The 25,750-nt window shown below is 40.9% G+C and overlaps 1 protein-coding gene across 1 annotated transcript in view; it reads left to right on the top strand.

The window, feature by feature from the left end:
* The window catches only part of FKBP9 (FKBP prolyl isomerase 9), a 48,080-nt gene that overhangs the window by 11,411 nt on the left and 10,919 nt on the right, over positions 1–25,750 (top strand). The window contains exons 2-7 of the mRNA XM_059933631.1: positions 1,917–2,062; positions 2,613–2,802; positions 3,069–3,214; positions 12,042–12,231; positions 16,675–16,820; positions 25,087–25,273. Of these exons, the coding sequence (XP_059789614.1) occupies positions 1,917–2,062; positions 2,613–2,802; positions 3,069–3,214; positions 12,042–12,231; positions 16,675–16,820; positions 25,087–25,273 (1,005 nt within the window). The remainder of the gene's footprint in view (positions 1–1,916; positions 2,063–2,612; positions 2,803–3,068; positions 3,215–12,041; positions 12,232–16,674; positions 16,821–25,086; positions 25,274–25,750) is intronic.

Raw genomic sequence — 25,750 nt, 5'->3', positions numbered from 1 at the left:
TTGTTTTTCTCTTTCTGACTTACTTCACTCTGCATGACAGACTCTAGGTCCATCCACCTCACTGCAGATAACTCAATTTCATTTCTTTTTATGGCTCAGTAATATTCCATTGTATATATGTGCCACATCTTCTTTATCCATTCATCTGTCGATGGACACTTAGGTTGCTTCCATGTCCTGGCTATTGTAAATAGAGCTGTAATGAACATTGTGGTACATGATTCTTTTTGAATTATGGTTTTCTCAGGGTATATGCCCAGTAGTGGGACTGCTGGGTCATATGGTAGTTCTATTTTTAGTTTTTTAAGGAACCTCCATACTGTTCTCCATAATGGCTGTATCAATTTAGGCAGGTGGATTCGTAACCACTGTGCCACCAGGGAAGCCCCAATGATAACTTTTAAGATTTACTTTCTTGGCAACTTTGAATATGCAACACAATATTATTATTATTTTTAAAAATTAATTAATTTATTTATTTTTAATTTTGGCTGTGTTGGGTCTTCGTTGCTGTGCGCAAGCTTTCTCTAGTTGCGGCGAGTGGGGGCTACTCTTCGTTGCGGTGTGCAGGCTTCACATCGCGGTGGCTTCTCTTGTTGCAGAGCACGGGCTCTAGGTGTACGGGCTTCAGTAGTTGTGGCACTCGGGCTCAGTAGTTGTGGCTTGCGGGCTCTAGAGTGCAGGCTCAGTAGTTGTGGTGCACGGGCTTAGTTGCTCCGCAGCATGTGGGATCTTCCCGGACCAGGGCTCGAACCTGTGCCCCCTGCATTGGCAGGCGGATTCTTAACCACTGTGCCACCAGGGAAGCCCTGCAACACAATATTATTAACTATAGTCACCATTATCTATATTCACTATACAGTATTATTATCTATAGTCATGTATAGTAATGCTATACATTACATCCCTATAGCAGAGATCTGTTATTTTAAAATGGCCATAGAGCATTTTATTGTATGTCCTTGCCTTATATGCAATCAGTGCCATACTCTTGAACTTCTAAGTTATTTCCAGTGTTTAGTTATTATAAACCAAGCTCTGTAGTCATTTTCTTAAACACAGTGTCTAAAACTCTGTAGGTGTCTCTGCCAGTATATAAGGTACTTGTAGGCAAAGTCCATGCCTTGGACTTTTTTATATCCCCCAAAGCCCCTAGCATAGTATCCTAATTGGCACCCCCTTGTTGTTGCTAAGTTTGACATGGAAGAGGATGAGAGCTTGGATCATAGCCATGATTCCATTATTTATTTTCCTACTTAAGGCCATCACCAGTCAGCCTTTAAAACACATGTATTAGTGATTTCAAGACTACATCAGACTTTCTGTCACCTGCAATAATTATGTATAGTAATATTGGCATAACCCTTAGGGTTTCAGAGTACTTTTCACATTGTTTTATGGTACGGATCTTGTGATGGCTATTATCATCACTCACATTTTGCAGTGGAGGAGACTGAGATTAAGAGAGTTTAAGTGCACTTCCTGCTACACCACGCTGCCTCTTTGTTTAACTTATTGACTTAAAAGAAAAAAAAAGAAAATTAGTGTTAATTTGCACATGAGTATCTGTGATGTTGCTGTTAGGTACCAATCACATAGAAATGGAGTAAACGATTTTTTTTTTTAATGGAAGAATTGGTAGATATTTCACAACAAACAACATATATTTTTTTCTAGAGAGAGTTATGCTGATGCTTATCTGACTAGATTTGCTGGCAATATTCAAGGTAATTAAAAAATTCCAACCCTGCAAGTACTGTCCAATGAAGATATTTCCTGCATCAGTAACTCCTCTGTGGGCTTTTTACTTTGCAGTGACCTCACTCTGTCCATGGGTACATTTTTACAGGTTAGTTTCACTAAGGGAAGGATTATTTATACTTTTCCTTCTCTCTCCCTACCTTTTGGGTCTTCAGCTATGACAGAGACTCCACTTTCAACGTGTTTGTGGGAAAAGGACAACTGATTGCAGGGATGGACCAAGCTCTGGTCGGGATGTGTGTAAATGAGAGGCGTTTTGTGAAGATCCCCCCAAAGCTGGCCTACGGAAGTGAAGGAGTTTGTAAGTGTTTGTTCTGTTCTTGTAAACACATCTGCCAAAACCACCAGAACATTTGCAGACTCTTCGGTCAGGCAGACTAGAGTCTTTGGAAGCTTCGGGTAGGGGAAAATGAGAAGCTGTGAGCACACACACACAGCTAAAATTTCATCTTAAAAGTTTATTTATTCTAGATATGAAAGAAGTGTTATTAACACAGATATACTGAATGTTATCCTTGCTGAGAGGAAATTTTTGTGTTTTTTTCTCTTTTCTTTAAATTTCATTTGGAGGGAGTTCCCTGGTGGCCTAGTGGTTAGGATTCTGGGCTTTCACTTCCATGGCCTGGGTTCAATCCCTGGTCAGGGGACTGAGATCCCGCAAGCCACAGGGTGTGGCCAAAAAGATTTTTTTTTCATTTGGAAAAAAGAAGGAGGGAACGTGGCTCATTTTGGAATTGTATGTGACCTCTTGAGCCCTTTTGGCTTCCATTCACCTTGGCAGCATCCTAGGTGTTTATTTGTCTGGCCCAAAAGGCAGCAGCTTCTCACTGTGAACCCTCTTTATCTTCTAGCTGGTGTGATCCCCCCAGATTCAGTGCTTCATTTTGATGTACTTCTGATGGATATTTGGAATTCGGAAGATCAGGTTCAGATTCACACTTACGTCAAGCCCCCCAGTTGCCCTCGGACCATCCAGGTGTCTGATTTTGTTAGGTACCACTACAATGGAACGTTCTTGGATGGGACGCTGTTTGATTCGAGGTAAGTCCCGCCATTCGTGGTAGTATCATTGAAATGCCCCTTAGTTCTTTCTCTCTCATCCGCTTTTTTATGCCCATGGAGAAGTCAGAAAAGGGATTTATTCCCAACTGCTCTGTGATTGGGAACAAAGATGTATACATGCTTTTTCTCCAGGGATGGGTATGAGTTCATTGGTAGCTGAGTTTTGGGTAAGAAAAACCTTTTGAAGGATGAATTGGAAATGCCCTCATGGTATGGAACTTTTCCCCTTTCTCATTGGTTTTCAGTCACAATCGCATGAAAACATATGACACATATGTGGGAATTGGCTGGCTGATTCCTGGAATGGACAAAGGGCTGTTGGGGATGTGTGTGGGAGAAAAGCGCATCATCACCATACCTCCTTTTCTGGCCTATGGAGAAGATGGAGATGGTAAGTCCTTCTCATTCTTCGAGCCACTCTCATCTGTCTTTATTTCTTTTGCAGTGGTTAATTTAACTTACTGTGTGAAACCCACCAGAGCTTTTGGTCTAGACTTGCAGTGTCCAATATGGTAGCCACTAACTACATATAGCTATTTACATTTACATTAGGTTAAATAAAACTTTAAATTCTGTACCTTGGTCACACTGCCACAGTTCATGTACTTAAAAGCCACTTGTTGCCCAGGGCTGCTATACTGGACAGGGCAGATACAGAGCATTTCCATCACTGCAGAAAGTTCTATTTGGATGGTGCTAGTCTAGATCATTTGCTGTCTGATGAGTAAGTTGCAGAAATCTCCACCTATTCATGGTCATTGTTGTTCTTTTTCTTTTTTTTTTTCCACCTAGCACTATTTTATTTTATTTTATTAAAAAAATTTTTTATTTGAGTATAGTTGCTTTACAATGTTGTGTTAGTTTCTACTGTACAGCAAAGTGAATCAGCTATGCGTATACATATGTCCCCTCTTTTTTGGATTTCCTTCCCATTTAGGTCACCACAGAGTACTGAGTAGAGTTCCCTGTGCTATACAGTAGGTTCTCATTAGTTATCTATTTTATACATAGTATCAATAGTGTATATATGTCAATCCCAATCTCCCAATTCATCCCACCCTCATTGTTGTTCTTAAGTAAGACATCTCGGGACTTCCCTGGTGGTCCAGTGGTTAAGACTCCATGCTTCCAGTGCAGGGGCATGGGTTCCATCCCTGGTGGGGGAACTAAGATCCCACAAGCCGTGTGGCCAAAAAAAAAAAAAAAAAAAAAACAAAAGAAAAGAGAAAAAAAAAGAAAATGTGATGCTATTTAAGAAGCTTACTGACAGCGATACCCAACTTCTAATAACCCCCTAATATAATGTTTTCCAAGCTATGTTTTCTGGCTCTAGGTCTACAGAGCAGGAGGAGAGGTTAGCCTTCTCCCCTGTCGACCTCCACTTTTATTACTGGGAATCTGAAGACAGTTTCTTTAAAAACCTGCTAAAAAAAAAATATAAAACTTGAAAATAACTGCCACAAATATATCTTAATTCTCCCCTCCCCAAGATATGTTATTATTCTTATCACTACTCAAACTCTCTCATCCTTGGCTAGTGGAAGTTCATTCCCCTTGTCTCCCAAATCCTTTTGTCATCATCCACATGCATATGAGGTACCAAATAAAGCTAGATGCCTAGCCTGATGTGAGGAATGTTATTTATTTATTTTTAATAAATAATAAATAATTTAAATATTTAAAATAAATAGTTTATTTAAAATAGTTATTTTTAAATGCTTTATACTTTGACACTGTGCTCAGCTATCCAGGTATAAATTTAAACAGGTGAATTGTATAGTATGGGAATTGTATCTCAATAAAGTTGTTATAAAAAAAACCAAATATTCAGGTAGTACATAATAATGCTAGAAAAATTTAAACCCTGGGGTTACTGTAAGGCTTTCTGTTTTCTATTAAATTAAAAGATACAGAAAAGTAAAAAAGATTAACATTCTATCACACACCCTCCCACACCCACACCTGCATTTCAGGGATTAACCACACCTGGCGATCCAGAGGCTGACTCAGCAGCCTGCTTTCAGCAGATTTCACAATTCCTCTGAGGGGAAGGAGACAGAGGGGTGGGCTCTGCCAAAGAGCCAGTTGAAGGAGCACAGGCTTGGCATGCCCTGTGGTTCACTTGTCTAGGCCTTCTCCTTTGCATGACATAACAAATGGCAAGTAAGAGTGTTGAGGTAAGTGGTTTGTCAGGTAACTAACTTCCTTTTATCCCAGAGTCCTGGATTTAGAGTTACTTATTGGTTGATGTTGATCTTTGCAGGAAGAGCTAGTGCCCAATAATCTCTTCATGTGGATTATCGTGTTGCACATATTCAATAAATCCTCACTGTTAGGAACATCCATGAGAAGCAATACCATCCTGAAGTGAAATAGAAATGATTTGAGGGCTATTTATGTTTTGGATTGTGGGTGCCATTTTTTCCCCTCTTATCTCAGCTAACTTTAGTTTTACTTATATCTTGTTTTGGATGCACTTAAAGGATTGAATTTTTGCCTCTTTAAAAAATTGGGGGACTTCCCTGGTGGCGCCGTGGTTAAGAATCTGCCTACCAGTTCAGGGGACATGGGTTCGAGCCCTGGTCCGGGAAGATCCCACATACCACAGAGCAGCTAAGCCCGTGCGCCACAACTACTGAGCCTGCGCTCTAGATCCTGCGAGCCACAACTACTGAGCCCGTGTGCCACAACTACTGAAGCCCACGTGCCTAGAGCCTGTGCTGCGCAACAAGAGAAGCCACCGCAATGAGAAGCCCACGCACTGCAATGAAGAGTAGCCCCCACTCACCGCAACTAGAGAAAGCCCGCACACAGCAACGAAGACCCAATGAGCCAAAAATGAAAATAAATAAATAAATAAATTTATAAAAAAAAAAATTGGTTGTGAGGGACTCTGGTAGAGCTCACACCAAGGAGTACTTCCCAGAACTTCTGCTGCCAGTGTCCTTGTCCCCACAGTAAGCCACAGCCACCCCTTGCCTCTGCAGGAGACCCTCCAACACTAACAGGGACTCAGATTGATCTCCGAGATGACCCCAAAACTTTAGCGAGACTGAATGATATGAAGGAAAAAACCTATATGTGTGGAACAAGGACAGAAACTAGCAAAAGAGCCGTGTGGTAGACAGGGTTGTGGTGCTCCAGCCAGGTGTCAGGCCTGAGCCTCTGAGGTGGGAGAGCCGAGTTCAGGACATTGGATCACCAGAGACCTCCAGGCCCCACGTAATATCAATCGGCAAGAGCTCTCCCAGAGATCTCCATCTCAACGCTAAGACCCAGCTCCACTCAACGACCAGCAAGCTACAGTGCTGGACACCCCATGCCAAACAACTAGAAAGACAGGAACACAACCCCACCCATTAGCAGAGAGGCTGCCTAAATCATAATAAGTTCACAGACACCTCAAAACACACCACCGGATGTGGTCCTTCCCACCAGAAAGACAAGATCCAGACTTATCCACCAGAACACAGGCACCAGTCCCCTCCACCGGGAAGCCTCACAACCCAGTGAACCAACCTCACCCACTGGGGACAGACACCAAAAACAATAGGAACTACGAACCTGCAGCCTGCAAAAAGGAGACCCCAAACACAGTAAGTTAAGCAAAATGAGAAGACAGAGAAATACGCAGCAGATGAAGGAGCAAAGTAAAAACCCATTAGACCAAACAAATGAAAAGGAAATATGCAGTCTACCTGAAAAAGAATTCAGAGTAATGATAGTAAAGATGATCCAAAATCTTGGAAATAGAATGGAGAAAATACAAGAAACATTTAACAAAGACCTAGAAGAACTAAAGAGCAAACAATGACGAACAGCACAATAAATGAAGTTAGAAATTCTCTAGAGGGAATCAATAGCAGAATAACTGAGGCAGAAGAACGGATAAGTGACCTGGAAGATAAAATAGTGGAAATAACTACTGCAGAGCAGAAAAAAGAATGAAAAGAATTGAGGACAGTCTCAGAGACCTTTGGGACAAGATTAAGCACACAAACATTCAAAATATAGGGGTCCTAGAAGAAGAAGAGAAAAAGAAAGGGACTGAGAAAATATTTGAAGAGATTATAGTTGAAAACTTCCCTAACATGGGAAAGGAAATAGTCAATCAACTCCAGGAAGCACAGAGAGTCCCATACAGGATAAAGCCAAGGAGAAACATGCCAAGACACATATTAATCAAACTACCAAACATTAAATACAAAGAAAAAATATTAAAAGCAGCAAGGGAAAAGCAACAAATAACATAAAGGGAATCCCCATAAGCTTAACAGCTGATCTTTCAGCAGAAACTCTGCAAGCCAGAAGGGAGTGACAGGACATATTTAAAGAGATGAAAGGGAAAAACCTACAACCAAGATTACTCTACCCAGCAAGGATCTCATTCAGATTCGATGGAGAAATTAAAACCTTTACAGACAAGCAAAAGTTAAGAGTATTCAGCACCACCAAACCAGCTTTACAAAAAATGCTAAAGGAACTTCTCTAGGCAGGAAACACAAGAGAAGGAAAAGACCTACAAAAACAAACCCAAAACAATTAAGCAAATGGTAATGGGAACATACATATCGATAATTACCTTAAAGGTAAATGGATTAAATGCTCCAACCAAAAGACACAGACTGGGGGAATGGATACAAAAACAAGACCTGTATATATGCTGTCTGCAAGAGACCCACTTCAGACCTAGGGACACATACAGACTGAAAGTGAGGGGATGGAAAAAGATATTCCATGCAGATGGAAATCAAAAGAAAGCTGGAGTAGCAATTCTCATATCAGACGAAATAGACTTTAAAACAAAGACTATTACAAGAGTCAAAGAAGGACACTACATAATGATCAAGGGATCAATCCAAGAAGAAGATATAACAATTGTAAATATTTATGCACCCAACATAGGAGCACCTCAATACATAAGGCAAATACTAACAGCCATAAAAGGGGAAATCGACAGTAACACAATCATAGTAGGGGACTTTAACACCCCACTTTCACCAATGGACAGATCATCCAAAATGAAAATAAATAAGGAAACACAAGCTTTAAATGATACATTAAACAAGATGGACTTAATTGATATTTATAGGACATTCCAACCAATAACAACAGAATACACATTCTTCTCAAGTGCTCATGGAACATTCTCCAGGATAGATCATATCTTGGGTCACAAATCAAGCCTTGGTAAATTTAAGAAAATTGAAATTGTATCAAGTATCTTTTCCAACCACAACGCTATGAGACTAGATATCAGTTACAAGAAAAAAACTGAAAAAAATACAAACAAATGGAGGCTAAATAATACGCTACTGAATAACCAAGAGATCACTGAAGAAATCAAAGAGGAAATCAAAAAATACATAGAAACAGATGACAATGAACACACGAAAACCCAAAACCTATGGGATGCAGCAAAAGCAATTCTAAGAGGGAAGTTTATAGCAATACAATCCTACCTCAAGAAACAAGAAACATCTCAAAAAAATAACCTAACCTTACACCTAAAGCAATTAGAGAAAGAAGAACACACAAAAAAACCCAAAGTTAGCAGAAGGAAAGAAATCATAAAGATCAGATCAGAAATAAATGAAAAAGAAATGAAGGAAACGATAGCAAAGATCATAAAACTAAAAGCTGGTTCTTTGAGAGGATAAACAAAATTGATAAACCATTAGCCAGACTCATCAAGAAAAAAAGGGAGAAGACTCAAATCAACAGGATTAGAAATGAAAAAGGAGAAGTAACAACTGACACTGCAGAAATACAAAGGATCATGAGAGATTACTACAAGCAACTCTATGCCAATAAAATGGACAACCTGGAAGAAATGGCCAAATTCTTAGAAAAGCACAACCTTCCGAGACTGAACCAGGAAGAAATAGAAAATATAAACAGACCAATCACAAGCACTGAAATTGAGACTCTGATTAAAAATTTTCCAACAAGCAAAAGCCCAGGACCAGATGGCTTCACAGGTGAATTCTATCAAACATTTAGAGAAGAGCTAACACCTATCCTTCTCAAACTCTTCCAAAAGAGAGCAGAGGGAGGAACACTCCCAAACTCATTCTACGAGGCCACCATCACCCTTATACCAAAACCAGACAAAGATGTCACAAAAAAAGAAAACTACAGGCCAGTATCACTGATGAACATAGGTGCAAAAATCCTCAACAAAATCCCAGGAATGCAAGGATTCTTCAATATATGCAAATCAATCAATGTGATACACCATATTAAGAAATTGAAGGATAAAAACCATATGATCATCTCAATAGATGCAGAAAAAGCTTTCAACAAAATTCAACACCCATTTATGATAAAAACCCTCCAGAAAGTAGGCATAGAGGGAACTTATCTCAACATAATAAAGGCCATATATGACAAACCCACAGCCAGCATCGTTCTCAATGGTGAAAAACTGAAATTATTTCCACTAAGATCAGGAACAAGACAAGGTTGCCCACTCTCACCACTATCATTCAACATAGTTTTGGAAGTTATAGCCACAGCAATCAGAGAAAAAAAAGAAATAAAAGGAATCCAAATCGGAAAAGAAGTAAAACTGTCCCTGTTTGCAGATGACATGATACTGTACTTAGAGAATTCTAAAGATGCTACCAGAAAACTACTGGAGCTAATCAATGAATTTGGTAAAGTAGCAGGATACAAAATTAATGCACAGAAATCTCTTCCATTCCTATACACTAATGATGTAAAATCTGAAAGAGAAATTAAGGAGACACTCCCATTTACCATTCCAACAAAAAGAATAAAATACCTAGGAATAAACCTACCTAAGGAGAAAAAAGACCTGTATGCAGAAAACTATAAGACACTGATGAAAGAAATTAAAGATGATACAAACAGATGGAGAGATATATCATGTTCTTGGATTGGAAGAATCAACATTGTGAAAATGACTATACTCCCCAAAGCAATCTACAGATTCAATGCAATCCTTATCAAACTACCAATGGCATTTTTCACAGAACTAGAACAAAAATTTCACAATTTGTATGGAAACACAAAAGACCCCGAATAGCCAAAGCAATCTTGTGAAAAAAAAACGGAGCTGGAGGAATCAGGCTCCCTGACTTCAGACTATACTACAAAGCTACAGTAATCAAGACAGGATGGTACTGGCACAAACACAGAAATATAGATCAATGGAACAGGATAGAAAGCCCAGAGATAAACCCATGCACCTATGGTCACCTTATTTTTGATAAAGGAGGCAAGAATATCCAATGGAGAAAAGACAGTCTCTTCAGTAAGTGGTGCTGGGAAAACTGGACAGCTACACGTAAAAGAATGAAATTAGAACACTCCCTAACACCATACACAAAAATAAACTCAAAGTGGATTAAAACGTAAATGTAAGGCCAGACACTATAAAACTGTTAGAGGAAAACATAGGTAGAACACTCTATGACATAAATCATAGCAAGATCCTTTTTGACCCAGCTCCTAGATAAATGGAAATAAAAACAAAAATAAACAAATGGGACCCAATGAAACTTAAAAATTTTGCGCAGCAAAAGAAACCATGAACAAAATGAAAAGATAACCCTCAGAATGGGAGAAAATATTTGCAAACGAAGCAACTGACAAAGGATTAATTGCCAAAATATACAAGCAGCTCAGGCAGCTCAATATTAAAAAAAAAAAACAACCCAATCCAAAAATGGGCAGAAGACCTAAATAGACATTTCTCCAAAGAAGATATACAGATTGCCAACAAACACATTAAAGGATGCTCAACATCACTAATCATTAGAGAAATGCAAATCAAAACTACAATGAGGTATCACCTCACACTGGTCAGAATGGCCATCATCAAAAAATCTACAAACAATAAATGCTGCAGAGGTTGTGAAGAAAAGGGAACCCTCCTGCACTGTTGGTGGGAATGTAAATTGATACGACCACTATGGAGAACAGTATGGAGGTTCCTTAAAAAACTAAAAATAGAACTACCATATGACCCAGCAATCCCACTACTGGGCATATACCCTGAGAAAACCATAATTCAAAAAGAGTCATGTACCACAATGTTCATTGCAGCACTATTTACAATAGCCAGGGCATGGAAGCAACCTAAGTGTCCATCGACAGATGAATGGATAAAGAAGATGTGGCACATATATACAATGGAATATTACTCAGCCATAAAAAGAAACGAACCTGAGTTGTTTGTAGTGAGGTGGATGGACCTAGAGTCTCTCCTACAGAGTGAAGTAAGTTAGAAAGAGAAAAACAAATACCATATGCTAACACATATATATGGAATAAAAAAAAAATGGTTCTGAAGAACCTAGGGGCAGGACAGGAATAAAGACTCAGATGTAGAGAATGGACTTGAGGACACGGGGAGGGGGAAAGGTAAGCTGGGACGAAGTGAGAGAGTGCATGGACATATATACACTACCAAATGTAAAATAGATAGCTAGTGGGAAGCAGCCGCATAGCACAGGGAGATCAGCTTGGTGCTTTGTGACCACCTAGATGGGTGGGAGGGAGACGCAAGAGGGAGGGGATATGAGGATATATGTATGCATATGGCTGATTCAATTTGTTATACAGCAGAAACTAACACACCATTGTAAAGCAATTATACTCCAATAACGATCTATTGAAAAAAAAGAATATATATATATGTGTAACTGAATCACTTTGCTGTACTGGAGAAATTAACACAACATTGTAAAACAAGTATACTCAATAAAATAAATTTTTAAAAAATTGTCTGTGAGTTCCAAAGAACAAGTCTATGTAGTGTTCTCCAGAACCAGATCCAAGCTTTGGAATGTCTGTGATTTGCATCTGTGTACAAACAGAAACCCACAGAGGTATGTATTGGGGTTTGCATGTGGGTATATAACCACTCACACAGAGCCTTGATTTGCAAGCACAAGCATAGAAAATGTGGTCACAGTATTCTCCATGTCATTATTATCGGTTTGCTCCTTTTTCTGAGGAAGTCAGGCTTCAAATTATACCTGCCAGCCTTCGGTTGGACACCATGGTGAGACAGCACGGTTAGACACCATGGGGGACCACCCAAGATGTGGAAGAACATTTGTTTCCTTGGCTTGGAAACTTCAAGGAATGCGTAACACCAACGCAGTGGGTGTTGAATTGTAGTTAAAATACTGATACTTCCTAAATCTTGTGTCCTGATTTCATCATCTTCCTTCATTCCACTCTAGGGAAAGACATTCCTGGACAGGCATCTCTGGTGTTTGATGTTGCATTATTGGACCTCCATAACCCCAAGGATGGCATTTCCATTGAGAATAAGGTAGTACCTGAAAACTGTGAGCGGCAAAGTCAAAGGGGGGACTTTCTCAGGTATCATTACAACGGCACACTTCTGGACGGCACATTCTTTGATTCCAGGTAAGCAAACAACAGGGTCCTTCACTTACCAGAACCTCTTATTAAATATAGTTTATAGCTTGTCAGTGCTGATTTTGAGTTAGTATTTTCATCTCCAGTATAGGTTTCTATTTTCTGATACTGAATTCCTTCAGAGGTTGTTAGAACAGTCTCCTTGGGGCCTGTGGGAGATGGGTCTGCAGGAAAGCAGGAGAGGCTCACCCTAGACTCCCACCATCCCTCTAGACTGTGCTTAGCTATCCAAGTATAAACCCAACTCTGGGGTCCAAGGTGGGAAGTGACCAGAAGGCAGGTCCAGGCGGTAGGATGCGGAGAGAACAGACTTGGTGCTGGGAGACCTGGATTCCAGTCCCTGTGTGTGGTGCACTAGGTGTGTGACTTTGGATAGCATTTGACCTCCTTGAGCTTCAGTTTTTTCCCTGTTGTTAGCACCTTTCTCAAAAAGATGGTTAGATTAAAGAGAGAAGGTAGGCAGAAGCACTTTGCAAACTTTAATGGCTTATCTGCTGCAGGGACTGTTTGGATGCTGGGCGGAGGCTAATTACTGAGCCTGTTGTTATTCAAAGCTTTGTTTTGTTTATCAGGCTTAGCCTGCAGTTGTGAGCAGGCAACAGGTGTTTGGTATGTGTTGCTCATTCAAGTGGCATGTGTTGGTTTGGATTCCTTTAGCTTCCTATAGAGCAAGCAAGTAGTGACAGCAATCTACCTGTTTCTCTGAGGTAAGAGACTTCTCGTTTAATTAGTCACCCAGAAACGTTACAGAATTTTTATATGGTATAATTTTATTTGCATAATTCATTCTTCCTACTCCGAGGATCCCTTCTTTTAAATTTTTCATTTGATTTTTCGGAAAAAGGCAATAGTCTCATGGTTCAAAATTAAAACAAAATATGCGTTAAGATATGTTGTACCAACCATCCCTGCCAACCTCACATCCTCCTCCCCCCAAGCCACTTAGAGTTAACCACTGTTATTAATAAGTTTCTTTTTTTATTCTTCAAATGTGTGGATTTTTTTCCTAAAGCAGATATAAGCAAATACAATTGTTATATTATTTCCTCCGCTTTATAGTATATAGCATATAGAATACTATATACATACATATATAACATTATGTATTATATACATATACACATAACATAATGCTACGTACTATATGCACTATTCTGCTCCTTGCTTTTTTTTTAAAATTAATTTATTTTTGGCTGCCTTGGGTCTTCGTTGCTGCGCACGGGCTTTTCTCTAGTTGCGGCGAGCAGGGGCTACTCTTCGTTGCGGTGCGTGGGCTTCTCATTGCAGTGGCTTCTCTTGTTGCTGAGCACAGGCTCTAGGCACGTGGGCTTCAGTAGATGTGGCATGCGGGTTCAGTAGTTGTGGCTCACGGGCTCTAGAGTGCAGGCTCAGTAGTTGTGGTGCATGGGCTTAGTTGCTCCGTGGCATGTGGGATCCTCCCGGACCAGGGCTCGAACCCATATCCCCTGCATTGGCAGGCGGATTCTTAACCACTGCGCCACCAGTGAAGCCCCTGCTCCTTGCTTTTTTTCACCTTGGAATTTTTCCATATTAATGTGTAGAGAGAAATCATTTTTTATGTCTGTGTAGTGTTTCATTGAGTGAATATACCATATTTATTTAACCATTCCCCATTGATGACATTTGAGTTGTTTTTATTTTTTCTATTAAAAAAAATTGAGAGAGTGTGTGCATGTGATTACTTGTCACATATGAGCTTAGTTCTGTCTTTTATTTCCTGGAATTTTGTTTTTAGCTGAAAAGCCATTTTTCTAGTGGATACCAGATTTCTTTCCATATTAATGGAACCACAGTTTTCTTAGGTTTCAAACAGATTTCCATTTTAGTACACTGGGGTCTAATCCATCCTAAGAGCTAAGTAATATTCCATTATATAGATTTGCCTTAATTTAGTAATCAATCCCTATTATTTTCTATCTTTTGATGTTCTAAGTGGGAGTGCAATAATTATTTTTGTAGCTAAATCTTAAATAATATGATTGTTTCCGTAGGATAAATTTCTAGAAGAATTTCTAGGTCTAAGGTTATGTGTATTTTTACAGCTTTTGATATAAGTAGCAAGTTGTCCTCAATGAAGGTTTTACATCACTAAGAGTACCCCATTCCCTGCAAACTCAGCAACATTGGGTATTATTTAAAAATAATCTTTGCCAATTTATAGGAGAAAAATAGAACTTTATAATTGTAATCTGAATTTCTTTGATTGCTATTAAGGTTGAAATTCTTTCAAATGTTTATTGACTATTTGGATATTTTCTTTTGTGATTTACCTGTTTGTGTATTTGCCTGTTTTTATATTGAGGATATTGGTATTTGTCCTTTTCTTATTAATTTAAGATCTCTGTACATTAAAGATATTAACACTTTTATGGTTGCATATTGTTGAAAGCATATTGCCTGTTTATTTGCATTTTAATTTCGGTTGTTGTGATTTTTGATCTGTTTAAATATAAACCTTTTATGTTGTTAAATACATCCCATTTCTCCTTTATGGCTTCCTTTATTCTTATATAAACTCTTATATATTCTGTCTTGAGTAACTTACTAAAAAGTCTCTCCCCGCCCCTGGACTTGTTTTTTTCCCCTAGAGTATATAAATATTCACCTGTATTTTCCTCCTGCTCTTCTAATGGCTTTATTTTTTTATCCTTTAAAATATTCTCTATTAGAATTTTTATCTTAAAAAGTATTATGTTCTTGTTGTATAAGTGAAACAATGCAAAGATATTTAATAAAAGGTAATAATTTCACATCAACCCCTTCCATTTTCACTACTCGAAGTAAATATTAAAAAGCTTCTGCAGGCTCTCTCCATGTTTATAAATGCTTTCATGTTTAAATCTTAAATCCATCTGGAATTTATTGTGGTGTTCAGTATGACAGTAAGGATCTAAATGGTTTTTTCCAGATGGTTAGCCAGTTTTTCCAACACCCTTTATTGAATAACTGTATTTTCCTCACTCATTTAAAATCTGACATTGATCATGTACCAAATTCTTGTATACACTTTTGGGTCTTGGTCTAGAATTTTTATCCTTTTCCAGTGATCTAGCTATTCCTGGGCCACAATCATACCTTTAGCTATTGTAACTTTTTAATTTGTATGATAGAGAATATTCTTTTTCTTTTTAAACATCACTTTTTCCTACTGTGATACATTGATATGGTTCAAAATCCTAAAAGTATAAAAGAATATACAATGAAGAATTTTTCCCCTGTCCTTGTCCATCAGTCACCCAGTTCCCTTCTTCACAGGGAACCAGAGTTATGCATTTCATAGGTCTTCCATACATATACAATGAAATACAGATAATTATGTAGAAAATCTGCTTCCTGGGTGAGGAGAATCATTTGTTACTATCATTTCTTCACGCCCCTTGGCTTTGTGGTCCCTGAGGGGTGTTGAGAAGGAAGAGCCCCTCACAGCTCTGCCTTTTCATCTCCCTGGTCCCACTGCTGACCATCTTCTCTGACACAGTCAGCATTGAGCTGTGTTTGATGAGGTGACAGTGGAACTGACTGGCCCTTTCAGGACAAGCTTTTTGCCACATCTGCTCCAGCTGGGGGTGGGTAATGGGTACAGATTACTGTGGTTCAGAGTTCAGTATCTGAAGTGGCAAATAAAGTTTTATTATTTTATTCTGGAATCATCAGGCTTTGTTTTCTCCAAACTCATAGTAATCAGACTCAGTTGGCAATTAATACAGAGGCTGGATCTCTCCACTGAGTGGAATGCTTGGGGCTCCTACCGGAGGCACTTGGGAAATTCAGGTACTCACCGGGAGGTAGCTTGGTGAGCATGGATTGCAGTAGGGCGAGTTCACTGCAGAGTTAGATTGCTCTCAGTATATATGCTACTTTTCTGGCAATCGGAATATTCATGTCCCACATATACAGATACTCTCCTCTTTAGAGAAATTCTTAGTTTCTTTCTTTCTTTCTTTTTTTTCCTTTTTTGGCTTTCATTTGAAACTTATGTTAGAGTAATAGAAGACTCTAGAACTTCTAAGTTGTTTCTTTACAAGAGATAACAGAGAAATTCTTAGTTTCTGACAAGGGCCCCCTTGATGCTTTTTTCATTAACCTGACATGGTCAACAAGCGTACAGTCCGATTTACATTAGCTACATTTCTGTGTGATTGCTTCTTGTAACCTGCATCCATTCATAACCTGACCAAACCAGAGGGCTGGAGGGCTCGTTTCTGGGAGCGTTTGTGCAGGCGGCAGCTCCCACGCAATGTGTGGATCCTTGTTCATCATTTCAGGGGAGCCTGTTTCCTGGCTTGTACTCAGATTCTAGGGTTCACCCTATTCCAGGGTCTGGAGGCCCCTGCGCTCTGTTGCCTCATGGTACCAACTACACTGCTGCTGCGGTATCCCTCGTGACCAAGCTCTTCTCCTCTTTCCCAGCTACTCGCGGAACCGCACCTTTGACACCTACATTGGGCAGGGCTACGTGATTGCCGGGATGGATGAAGGTTTACTCGGCATTTGCATAGGAGAGAAGCGGAGGATCGTGGTCCCCCCTCACCTGGGATATGGTGAGGAAGGAAGAGGTGAGCGCTGGCTGCCTTCTAAGGTTAAACTGAGAGGCACTAACTGATGCTTCCATGCTGCTTGGAACCAGGGCCTCTGGCAAAGCATAGAAGCTAAAGTCTAGCTTCAGGCTCGAATACTCAAATAACTCTAGTTTCTAGAGATGCTCTGTCGTTACTCCTTGTTCCCCCTGCCCGTTTTCCTTTTCCTTTTGGAAAATTTAAAACCTACACCAAAGTTGAAAGAACTGTACAGTGAACTCCACTTAGATTCACCAGTCGTCAACATCTTGCTATATTTGCTTTATATATATAACTACAGTACATTTTTTCTTTGTTGAGCCATTTGAAAGTAAATTGCAACCCCCCTTTTTTTGTTTTTCGTTTTTATTGAAATATATTTGACATATAACATTGTGTACATTTAAAGTGTACATGTTATTTTGATACATTTATATATTGTAATGTGATTGCCATTGTGGTGATAATTAGCACCTCTATCATGGTACATAATTATCATTTCTTTTTGATGGTTGGAATAATTGATAAATAGTAAGTTTGATGATTATAAGACAATATTGTTGTCTATATTCACTATACTGTGCATTAGATTTTGGTTTTTGTTTTTAACAACTTTATCGAGGTATTATTTATATACCATAAAATTCACCCAATTTAAGTATACAATTCAATGACTTTTAGTAAATGTTGTGAGTTGTGCAACTATCACCTTAATCCAGTTTTAGAATATTTGTCACCCAAACAGCAAACTTCTTTTTAAAAATTACACAAATAATATATGTTGACTTTAGAAAAAGAAAATAGAGATCAACAACAACAAAAATCTCCCATAATCTCACCACCCAGGAATAACCATTGTTAATGTGGTAGGTGGAATATCGGCCCCAAAAGATGTCCATGTCCTAATCCCCAGAATTTGTGAATATGTCACTTTACACAGTAAAAGAGACTTTGCAGATGTGATTAAGGTAATGGTTTTGAGGTAAGGAGATTATCCTGGATCATCGAGGTGGCCTTGATGTATTTACAAGGATCTTTGCAAGAGGGAAGCAGGAGACCAGAGAGAGGATAAAATGCTACACTGCTGACTTAGAGGATGGAGAAAAGGGCCACAAGTCAAGGAAGGAGGGTGGGCTTGAGAAGCTGGAAAAACAAGGAAACAGATTCTCCTGAAACCTCCAAAAGGAACACATCCCTGCCAATACCTTGAATTTAGACTTTGACTCCCGAGTTATGAGAATAAATTTATGTTGTTTTAAGCCACCAAGCTTGTGGTAATTTGTTATAGCAGCAATAGGAAACTAATATAACCATGAAGTGACTATCCTTCTATACTTTTGAGTATATGTGAATCTATGTAGATAAAAGGAAATAGACACATATCCGTCTACACTATTGACAAAAAATGCTACAGTATTTTTTGTCAATAAATACTGACAAAAGTGGAATCATCTATACATATTAGTTTGTAATTTCTCTCTGTACGTAATTTGTTGTGAACAATGTTTTATGCCAACAGGTTGCATAGAATTTTAATGGTTGCATAGTATTCCAAACCATATTTCCTTTATTTTTTTTTCTCAGATACCATTTTTTGCTAACTTACTTAGGAAGAGTTGATGCAGTATTTATTTTGCTTTTGTGTTCTTTTTGCTGATGAGATTCTGGCTGTCCTGGCTGGCTGTACACATTCATTTCGTTAACCTGCTTCTGACTTCTACTGCTACAGTGGATTTCAGAATTTTCCCAGTAGGATTTGTTTGGAGGATCTAAGAATCACCAGGTTGGTTGGAAACTAGGCTGTACCATGGAGAAATATTTTTTTTCCTGACTTAAATTTCTGATTTATAAAGCCACAGCAAATCACAGCTTAAGGTCTTAAGATCATTCAACAGGCCTTGCTTCATGTTCTGCTTGTCTAGTGTCTTGATGCTCTGTTGTTTTGTATTATGTAAATTTCTACTTCTAGCCAAATACATGCAGGAACAGACAAATACTTTCAGTGTATTCATGTTTCATTTTGCCCTCAGGACTAACTCTTCCTTTCTCTAAAAAGAATATACTGATGGAAAACATTTGCTTAAATTATTTCTCCTTTTGGCTTTCTCACAAGTATGAGACAGTTTTGTAAAGAATTATATAAGGCTCTGGGAAACATTTGAAGTCTCATAAATTTTCTGGGCATGAGGCTACTTCACCCTGAATCATTTGTTCCCATGGGGGAGAGGGGCACCCTGGCAAGTAACACCCAGCTGCTCTTGCACAGGGTCTGTTTCTGTCCTATTGATTAGCGAGTGCCCTTGGCCTCCTTGTGGGGTTTGCACAGGACCTAAGGCTAATCACTGAGGGACTGACCTTAGAAGGGTGTCAGGACACAGAGGAAGCCTGTGGCTTTCTCACCACATACCACAGGGCCAGGCACATGGTAAGCATTCAGTAAATATTTGTGGAAGGAAGAAATGCTGGACTCTCCGACTCATCAGCATTTCATTTTGTTGCAGCCATTTTCTCTTGCAGGGTTGGTGGAGGGGAGGGGGTAGTCCTTCTGTAAAGGCTCTGGCCCTTTCTGCTGTCTGCTTTGTTCCATGGGGACAGTCCTGAATTTAGAGCGCTTGGATGTTTGCAACCCTGAAGTGGAGAATGGATTCTGCCGCAGGGTTGTGGCAACATCACTTTCTCAGTGATTTTCTGTTCCCCAGCTTCCACATGACCTTTTAAGCACTCTTTTTCAAAAGTGAAGAAAGCTAATATTTTACCCACACTGTAAAGGACTTCTCATGTACGAGCTCATTCAAACCTCAAAACAGTTCTCTGTTAAGATAACGAGGCCCAGAGAGGTTGAGTCATTTGCTAGAGGCCACAATAGCTAATCAGTGATGGAGTTGAATTGCACCCAGGGTTCTTGCTGCCTGTGTCATAGGCAGAGGGGAAGAATGAGTTTACATTACGCTGTGACTTGTTGATACCCATATATGAAGAACTGAGAACTCCAACCAGAAGTCCCAGAGCTCTCAGAGGAAACCCACACTGCCAAGAGCTGCCGTGTTTCCTTCTGGCCCAGCTGGCCGGCCGCTTTATTTTTTGTCATCTGTGTCTCTTCTTGAGGCGGTTTATCTAGTGGGGAAAATTGATGAATACTTTTCTGCATTGGTTAAGGGTTTATTCAGAGAGGAGGCTGGTGTCGGGGCCATAATGAAATGTTGGATTATTTTCACCTGTTTGCTGGTGTTGGGGAGGAGATAGTTTCCTCTACCCTTCTAGGCTCTTCTGGCTGGTCTAAGAAATAAATTGATATGAGACAGATTAACAGGAGAAAGTCAAACAAAGTTTAATGACATGTACATATGGGAGAGACCTAGGGAAACTGAGTAACTCACCAAAATGTCTGAAGCCCTCACCTTAAACACCACCATTAGCTAAAGACAGAAGAGGATGTTGGGGGTAGTGGTTTCGGACCTGGAGATGGAAAAGCAAATGTTTGGTAAACAAATGTTTACTGGGCCACACAGACATTGGGACACCAAGAGAAATTTTAACTAACGGACTTTGCTAGGTTCCTTCCTGTCTACACATCTGGTTCATACCGTAGTTATGTATGGTGATAGCTCCCCCCATGCCCCAACAGGTCTTCTATCTACATTCTTTAGGCAGTTAGGGAGGTAAAAAGAAAGGTTTTCTTTTTTTCTTTTTTTTTGAGTCTTTTGGGTCTTGTTTATTTTCAACTTGTAATAATCCACATGTCGAAGAGACATTTTTGGGGTGGCAATTTTACTCCCCTACACTGGTCAGCACTTATTTTTACACTGTATATTCTTTGGAGAAGGCAGAGCCAGATAGAGGGAATGAGGGTGGAAGGGGTGCTGGCTGCCTGGGGCAGGTGGGATCTTATGGCTCGAGGTCTAGTCTGGGTTTTTTGCAGGCCCAGCAACCCCATCTATCTGTCCATCAAAGATTTAGTGAGTGCCAGGCTTCTCTGGTGGCGCAGTGGTTAAGAATCCACCTGCCAAGGCAGGGGGCACGGGTTCGAGCCCTGGTCCGGGAAGATCCCACATGCCACGGAGCAACTAAGCCCGTGTGCCACAACTACTGAGCCTGCACTCTAGAGCCCGCGAGCCACAACTACTGAAGCCCGTGCGCCTAGAGCCCGTGCTCTGCAACAAGAGAAGCCACCGCAATGAGAAGCCCATGCACTGCAGTGAAGAGTAGCCCCCGCTCACTGCAACTAGAGAAAGCCCACACACAGCAACGAAGACCCAACACAGCCAAAAATAATAAATAAATAAAAATAAAATTTATTAAAAAAAAAAATTTATTGGATGCCTTCACATCCAGGCACTGCCCTAAGGTGTTGGGGATTCAGCAGAGAAAAAGACAAACTCCCAGCCCACATAGAGCTTACGTTCTTATTGATGCCTCAGTAGATGTGCATTTGTGCCTTAATCAGACACCTGGTAGACTGACGCATGCTAACTTCCCAGGAGCCGACATAGAACCGGACATTGAATACTTACTTGACAGGGTGTGATTGACCTCTCCACTGATCAGAATTCTTGGACCTGGGATCCTGGGGGCCTGAGAAGCTGGGTTAGTTATCAGGAAAGTGCTGGGCAAACTGATATCAGAGCACAGGGGCGTGGGTAGTCCTGGTGCCCTAAGATAGTCCTGCACATGAATGTGCCTTTGAGGGTGTCAATTAAAAACAAACAAACAAACAAAAACAACAACAATGTAAGAGCTGTGAGTTCAGTTTTATAGTTTTATTTGGGGTTACTGAGAACTATAGCCTGGGAGATAGCCTCTCAGATGGCTCTGAGGAACTGCTCCAAAGAGGTAAGGGGGATGGCCAGTAAATATGTGAATTTGGAGGAAGGGTATGTGCAATAAAGCACACATCTATTTTTTTTTAATTAATTAATTTATTTGTTACTATTTTTGGCTGTGTTGGGCTTCGTTGCTGTGCGTGGGCTTTCTCTAGTTGTGGTGAGTGGGGACTACTCTTCATTGCAGTGTGTAGGCTTCTCATTGTGGTGGCTTCTCGTTGTGGAGCACGGGCTCTAGGCACACAGGCTTCAGCAGTTGTGGTACGTGGGCTCAGTAGTTGTGGCTTGCGGGCTCTGGAGTACAGGCTCAGTAGTTGTGGTGCATGGGCTTAGCTGCTCCACGGCATGTGGGATCTTCCAGGGCCAGGGCTCGAACCCGTGTCCCCTGCATTGGCAGGCAGATTCTTAACCACTGTGCCACCAGGGAAGCCCTAAAGCACACATCTTGGTAGAAGGTAACTGCTAGTCACAGGGAATAGGTATCTCAGTTACTGACTTTAGTGCTTTTCTAAATGTAGGAAGATGCAAGAGTCTGGGTTCATAAAGTTTTCTCCTGAAAACCTCTAACTACCTGGAGGCCTGTTCTGCCAGTTTTCCCAGAGCACAGGTACCTTATCCCTGATCTTCCCCCTGAATTTTTTCCAAGGTGTGCTGTAAGTCAGTGACTGCAGTGGCTAATGACTGAATTCTTGTAGATCCAGGTGGCAAGCAACATTCACTTAGGTGGTGCTGGGCTGCAAGCCTTGTAGTTGCCCAGCCTCGAAGCTGAAGAGCCCAGAGACAGCAACAGAGACATCAACCAGTTATTGGATAAGGGATCTTACAAGTCTGCAGCAAAAGATCCTGGAGTAACACCCCATCGTGAATGGCAGAGAGCAGGCAGAACATGGCAGGAGTCTTCGCTACGTGCGGGGGAGAAGGGGCCACCATTTAAAGGGGGAACTGATGTCAGCTTGGCTTATCAGTTACCAGGGAAACCAGCACCTGGGGCAGGGGGCAAGCATGTAGGCAGTTACTGATTAAGTGCTATGATTAAGAGAATTGGATAGTCATATGAGTGAAGCAGGGACTGGTCGAGCAGGGGCTGTACAGAGAGCAAGAGAACAGCCCTCTTGAATGGTCCAACCATATAGTTGGCAAGGGGAGGTTAAGTTTGTACCAGCCCAATGCCATCAGGTTCTTGTCCCTTTTTGGGCTCCATCCACACGTTTTCTTCAGAGAGGTTATTGGAGCTGCTCAAGGTGCAGCTTTCTTTTCCACCAATCCCCTTCATCACAGCCATGGCCTGCACCTTGGTCCTCCTCATGGAGATGAGAGGTGGGGTTCCTAAATATCCTCAGCTGCTCACTTACAGACCGTTTAGCACAGCGCTCCTAAACCTTGGCTGCCCCTTAGAAACTCCTGGAAAACCAATGCCTGGTGCCACTGTAGTCCAGCCGTTCTGCGGTGTTGTAGCATATCACAGACAAGAATCACCTGGAGAGCTTAAAGATCACAGAACCAGAGGTGCTGCATGGGAAAGGGCCTGGCCCTTTGTGTTTTCGCCAAGTTCTCCAGGACATCCTGATGGCGCCCAAGGCCGAGATCACTGCACTAGGTGAGCTACATCTGAATCTCAGAGTGGGGCCCAGGTGATGTTTTTTTCAGATGATCATGATTTTTTCTTTTATTCTGTGAATGTGGTGAATTATATTATTTTTTTTATTGTGGTAAAATGCACATATTTACCATTTTAACACTTTTTAAGTTTACAGTTCAGTGCCATTGAATATATTCACAATGTTGTGTAACTATCACCACTGTCTCTACCCAGAACTTTTCCATCATCCCCAACACAAACTCCCCATGACCCTCTCCCCCTCCAGCCCTTGGCAACCACCATTCTACTTTCTGTCTCTATGAATTTGCCTATTCCAGGTGCCTCAGATAAGTGAAAGCATACAATATTTGTCTTTCTGTGTCTGGTTTCTTTCACTGAGCATAATGTTTTCAAGGTTCGTTCCCAGTTGGTTTTAATGAGCAGCCAAGATTGAGAAACCACTTGTCTGGCTCCACAGCCGCGCACTCCCGCTAGTGTGTGCTGTTTCCCGCAAAGAGCTGCCCTTGGCCCTGGTTCCAGGCACCCTCCTATGGCAGTTTGCAATACCTGGTTCCTCTGGGAAAGATCCCGGACCCTGTTAACCACTCACTTCAGCAACTCTCCATCACTAGTGAGTATGAGGCACCTGTGTGCTGCTGTAAAAGCCCAAGCTTCTCGAATTACTACCTCGGTCACTTTGGGCAGCCATCAAAATCTGTGCCTCAGTTTCCTCATCTGTAGGTTGGGAATATAGGATTATAATGAGAATTAAACTAATACATCTAAAGCACTTAGAAGAGTGCCTGGTACCTAACAAGCACCTACCCATTAAGTTTGTGTTAGAGAGACAGCAGCCGAGAAACAGAAGAGTGCATGGTGGGGTGGGGGTGGTGTGATCTGGAGGATGGGGGGTGGGGAGGGGCTGTTGATGTCCACGTAGCACTACTGAATTCTGTCTATAGCTGTGTTGTTTTCTTGAACAAGTTATATCTGAGTTGGTTTTCTTGTCCGTAAAATGCTAATGAAAATACTATACCTCCTTGATTCTAAGTAACACTATTTACAAATTTTTTACACGTAAACTTCTCTGAAATGATCTGGGGGTGTGGTTAACAACTGATACCCCCCCTGAGAAGCTGTCATTAAATGAATGGATGATCTGCTACTCCTGCATTTATGGTAATATTTACCCAAAAAGGTTCCTGCAGGGATTTAATGAGAGAGCATATGTGAAAAATGCTTTGTAAACTGTAAAACATTATTCAGATGTGAGATAATGTTTTCAAAAATGGAAAAGAGTAATAATTTTGTGTAGAACAAACAGGATGTGTTGTAAAGCACTTTGTGAATTGTTAGGTGTAGTATATCTTAAGGGGCATATATGGGCCAAGTTTGGCTAGGTGATTTCCCCTGTGAAGTTTCTGTTGGTTTTGCTTCTCTTGAGCAGTGGGAGGGCACTAAAGTGATTTTCATTCTACAGATGATTTTCTCATCTCACTTCTTACTTCTAGCAGGAGCGGGGTAAGGGTTGAGCTTTAGTTTTCTCATCTGTGATGAACTTAGCCATAAGTCTTTCAGGTTGAACCATTCCATGGGGCAGTAGTACTGTGTCTTGAATTTTAGTCCAAAGTGTGCTCCTGACTGTGGACCCTGGACAAATCTGTGCCTCAGTTTCCCCATCTATAAAATTGGGTTAGGCTACTTCTAATGGCCCTTGCAGCTTCACTCTTCCAGCATTCCCTAGGATTTCACAGGTGGGTCCCCGTGTTCCTCACTGGAGGTCTGTGAGGAATAGCTGGTGATACTGGGGAGGCACGTGCGCTGCTGCTTGGAGGGTTCACTCTAATTGCCTTTGTCTGTCCTTTAGGGAACATCCCCGGCTCGGCTGTGCTGGTGTTTGACATCCATGTGATTGACTTTCACAACCCTTCAGACTCCATCAGCATCACCTCCCACTATAAGCCCCCCGACTGTTCAGTGCTGAGTAAGAAGGGGGATTACCTCAAGTATCACTACAACGCCTCGCTTCTGGATGGGACCCTGCTGGATTCCACGTAAGGGCAGCCAGGGATGGGTGGGGTGTGAGCCTGGCAGATAACAGTCAGTGTTCCAACAATCCTCCTTTTCTTTTCATCCGGTACTGGTTGAGAGCTTTTATCTTCACGCCCTTTGTGCTGAGTATCTCAAGTGTACATCGCTACTCTGGTGCATTGTTCCAAGAGTTCCCTATGAATGGTTTCATCCTGCACCCGTGAAACTGTCTTTCTGAAAAGCAGATCTCATCTTATCCTGCTGTCTTTAAAAATTAACCCACAGATAAAATCTAAACTTCAGAGTCTGGCACATCAGGCTCTCTTGTCAGCTCTGTTCTGCCTCGCCAGTCTCATCTTCTGCTGAGGCCCGTCTTCCGCCTCCCAGGGGGTGCCATGTGCAGTGGTGCAGGATGTGCACTGCTTACACCCTTCCTTCTGGCCAGCTTCTGCCCTGGCTTAAATGTATTCCCTTTTCTCAAAATCTTTGCTTAATTCCTA

This window comes from Balaenoptera ricei, chromosome 9 (genome assembly GCF_028023285.1).
Source record: "Balaenoptera ricei isolate mBalRic1 chromosome 9, mBalRic1.hap2, whole genome shotgun sequence".
Lineage (NCBI taxonomy): Eukaryota > Metazoa > Chordata > Mammalia > Artiodactyla > Balaenopteridae > Balaenoptera > Balaenoptera ricei.
The sequence above is the reverse complement of the archived record's forward strand: the minus strand, read 5'-3'. Positions and strand labels throughout refer to the sequence as shown.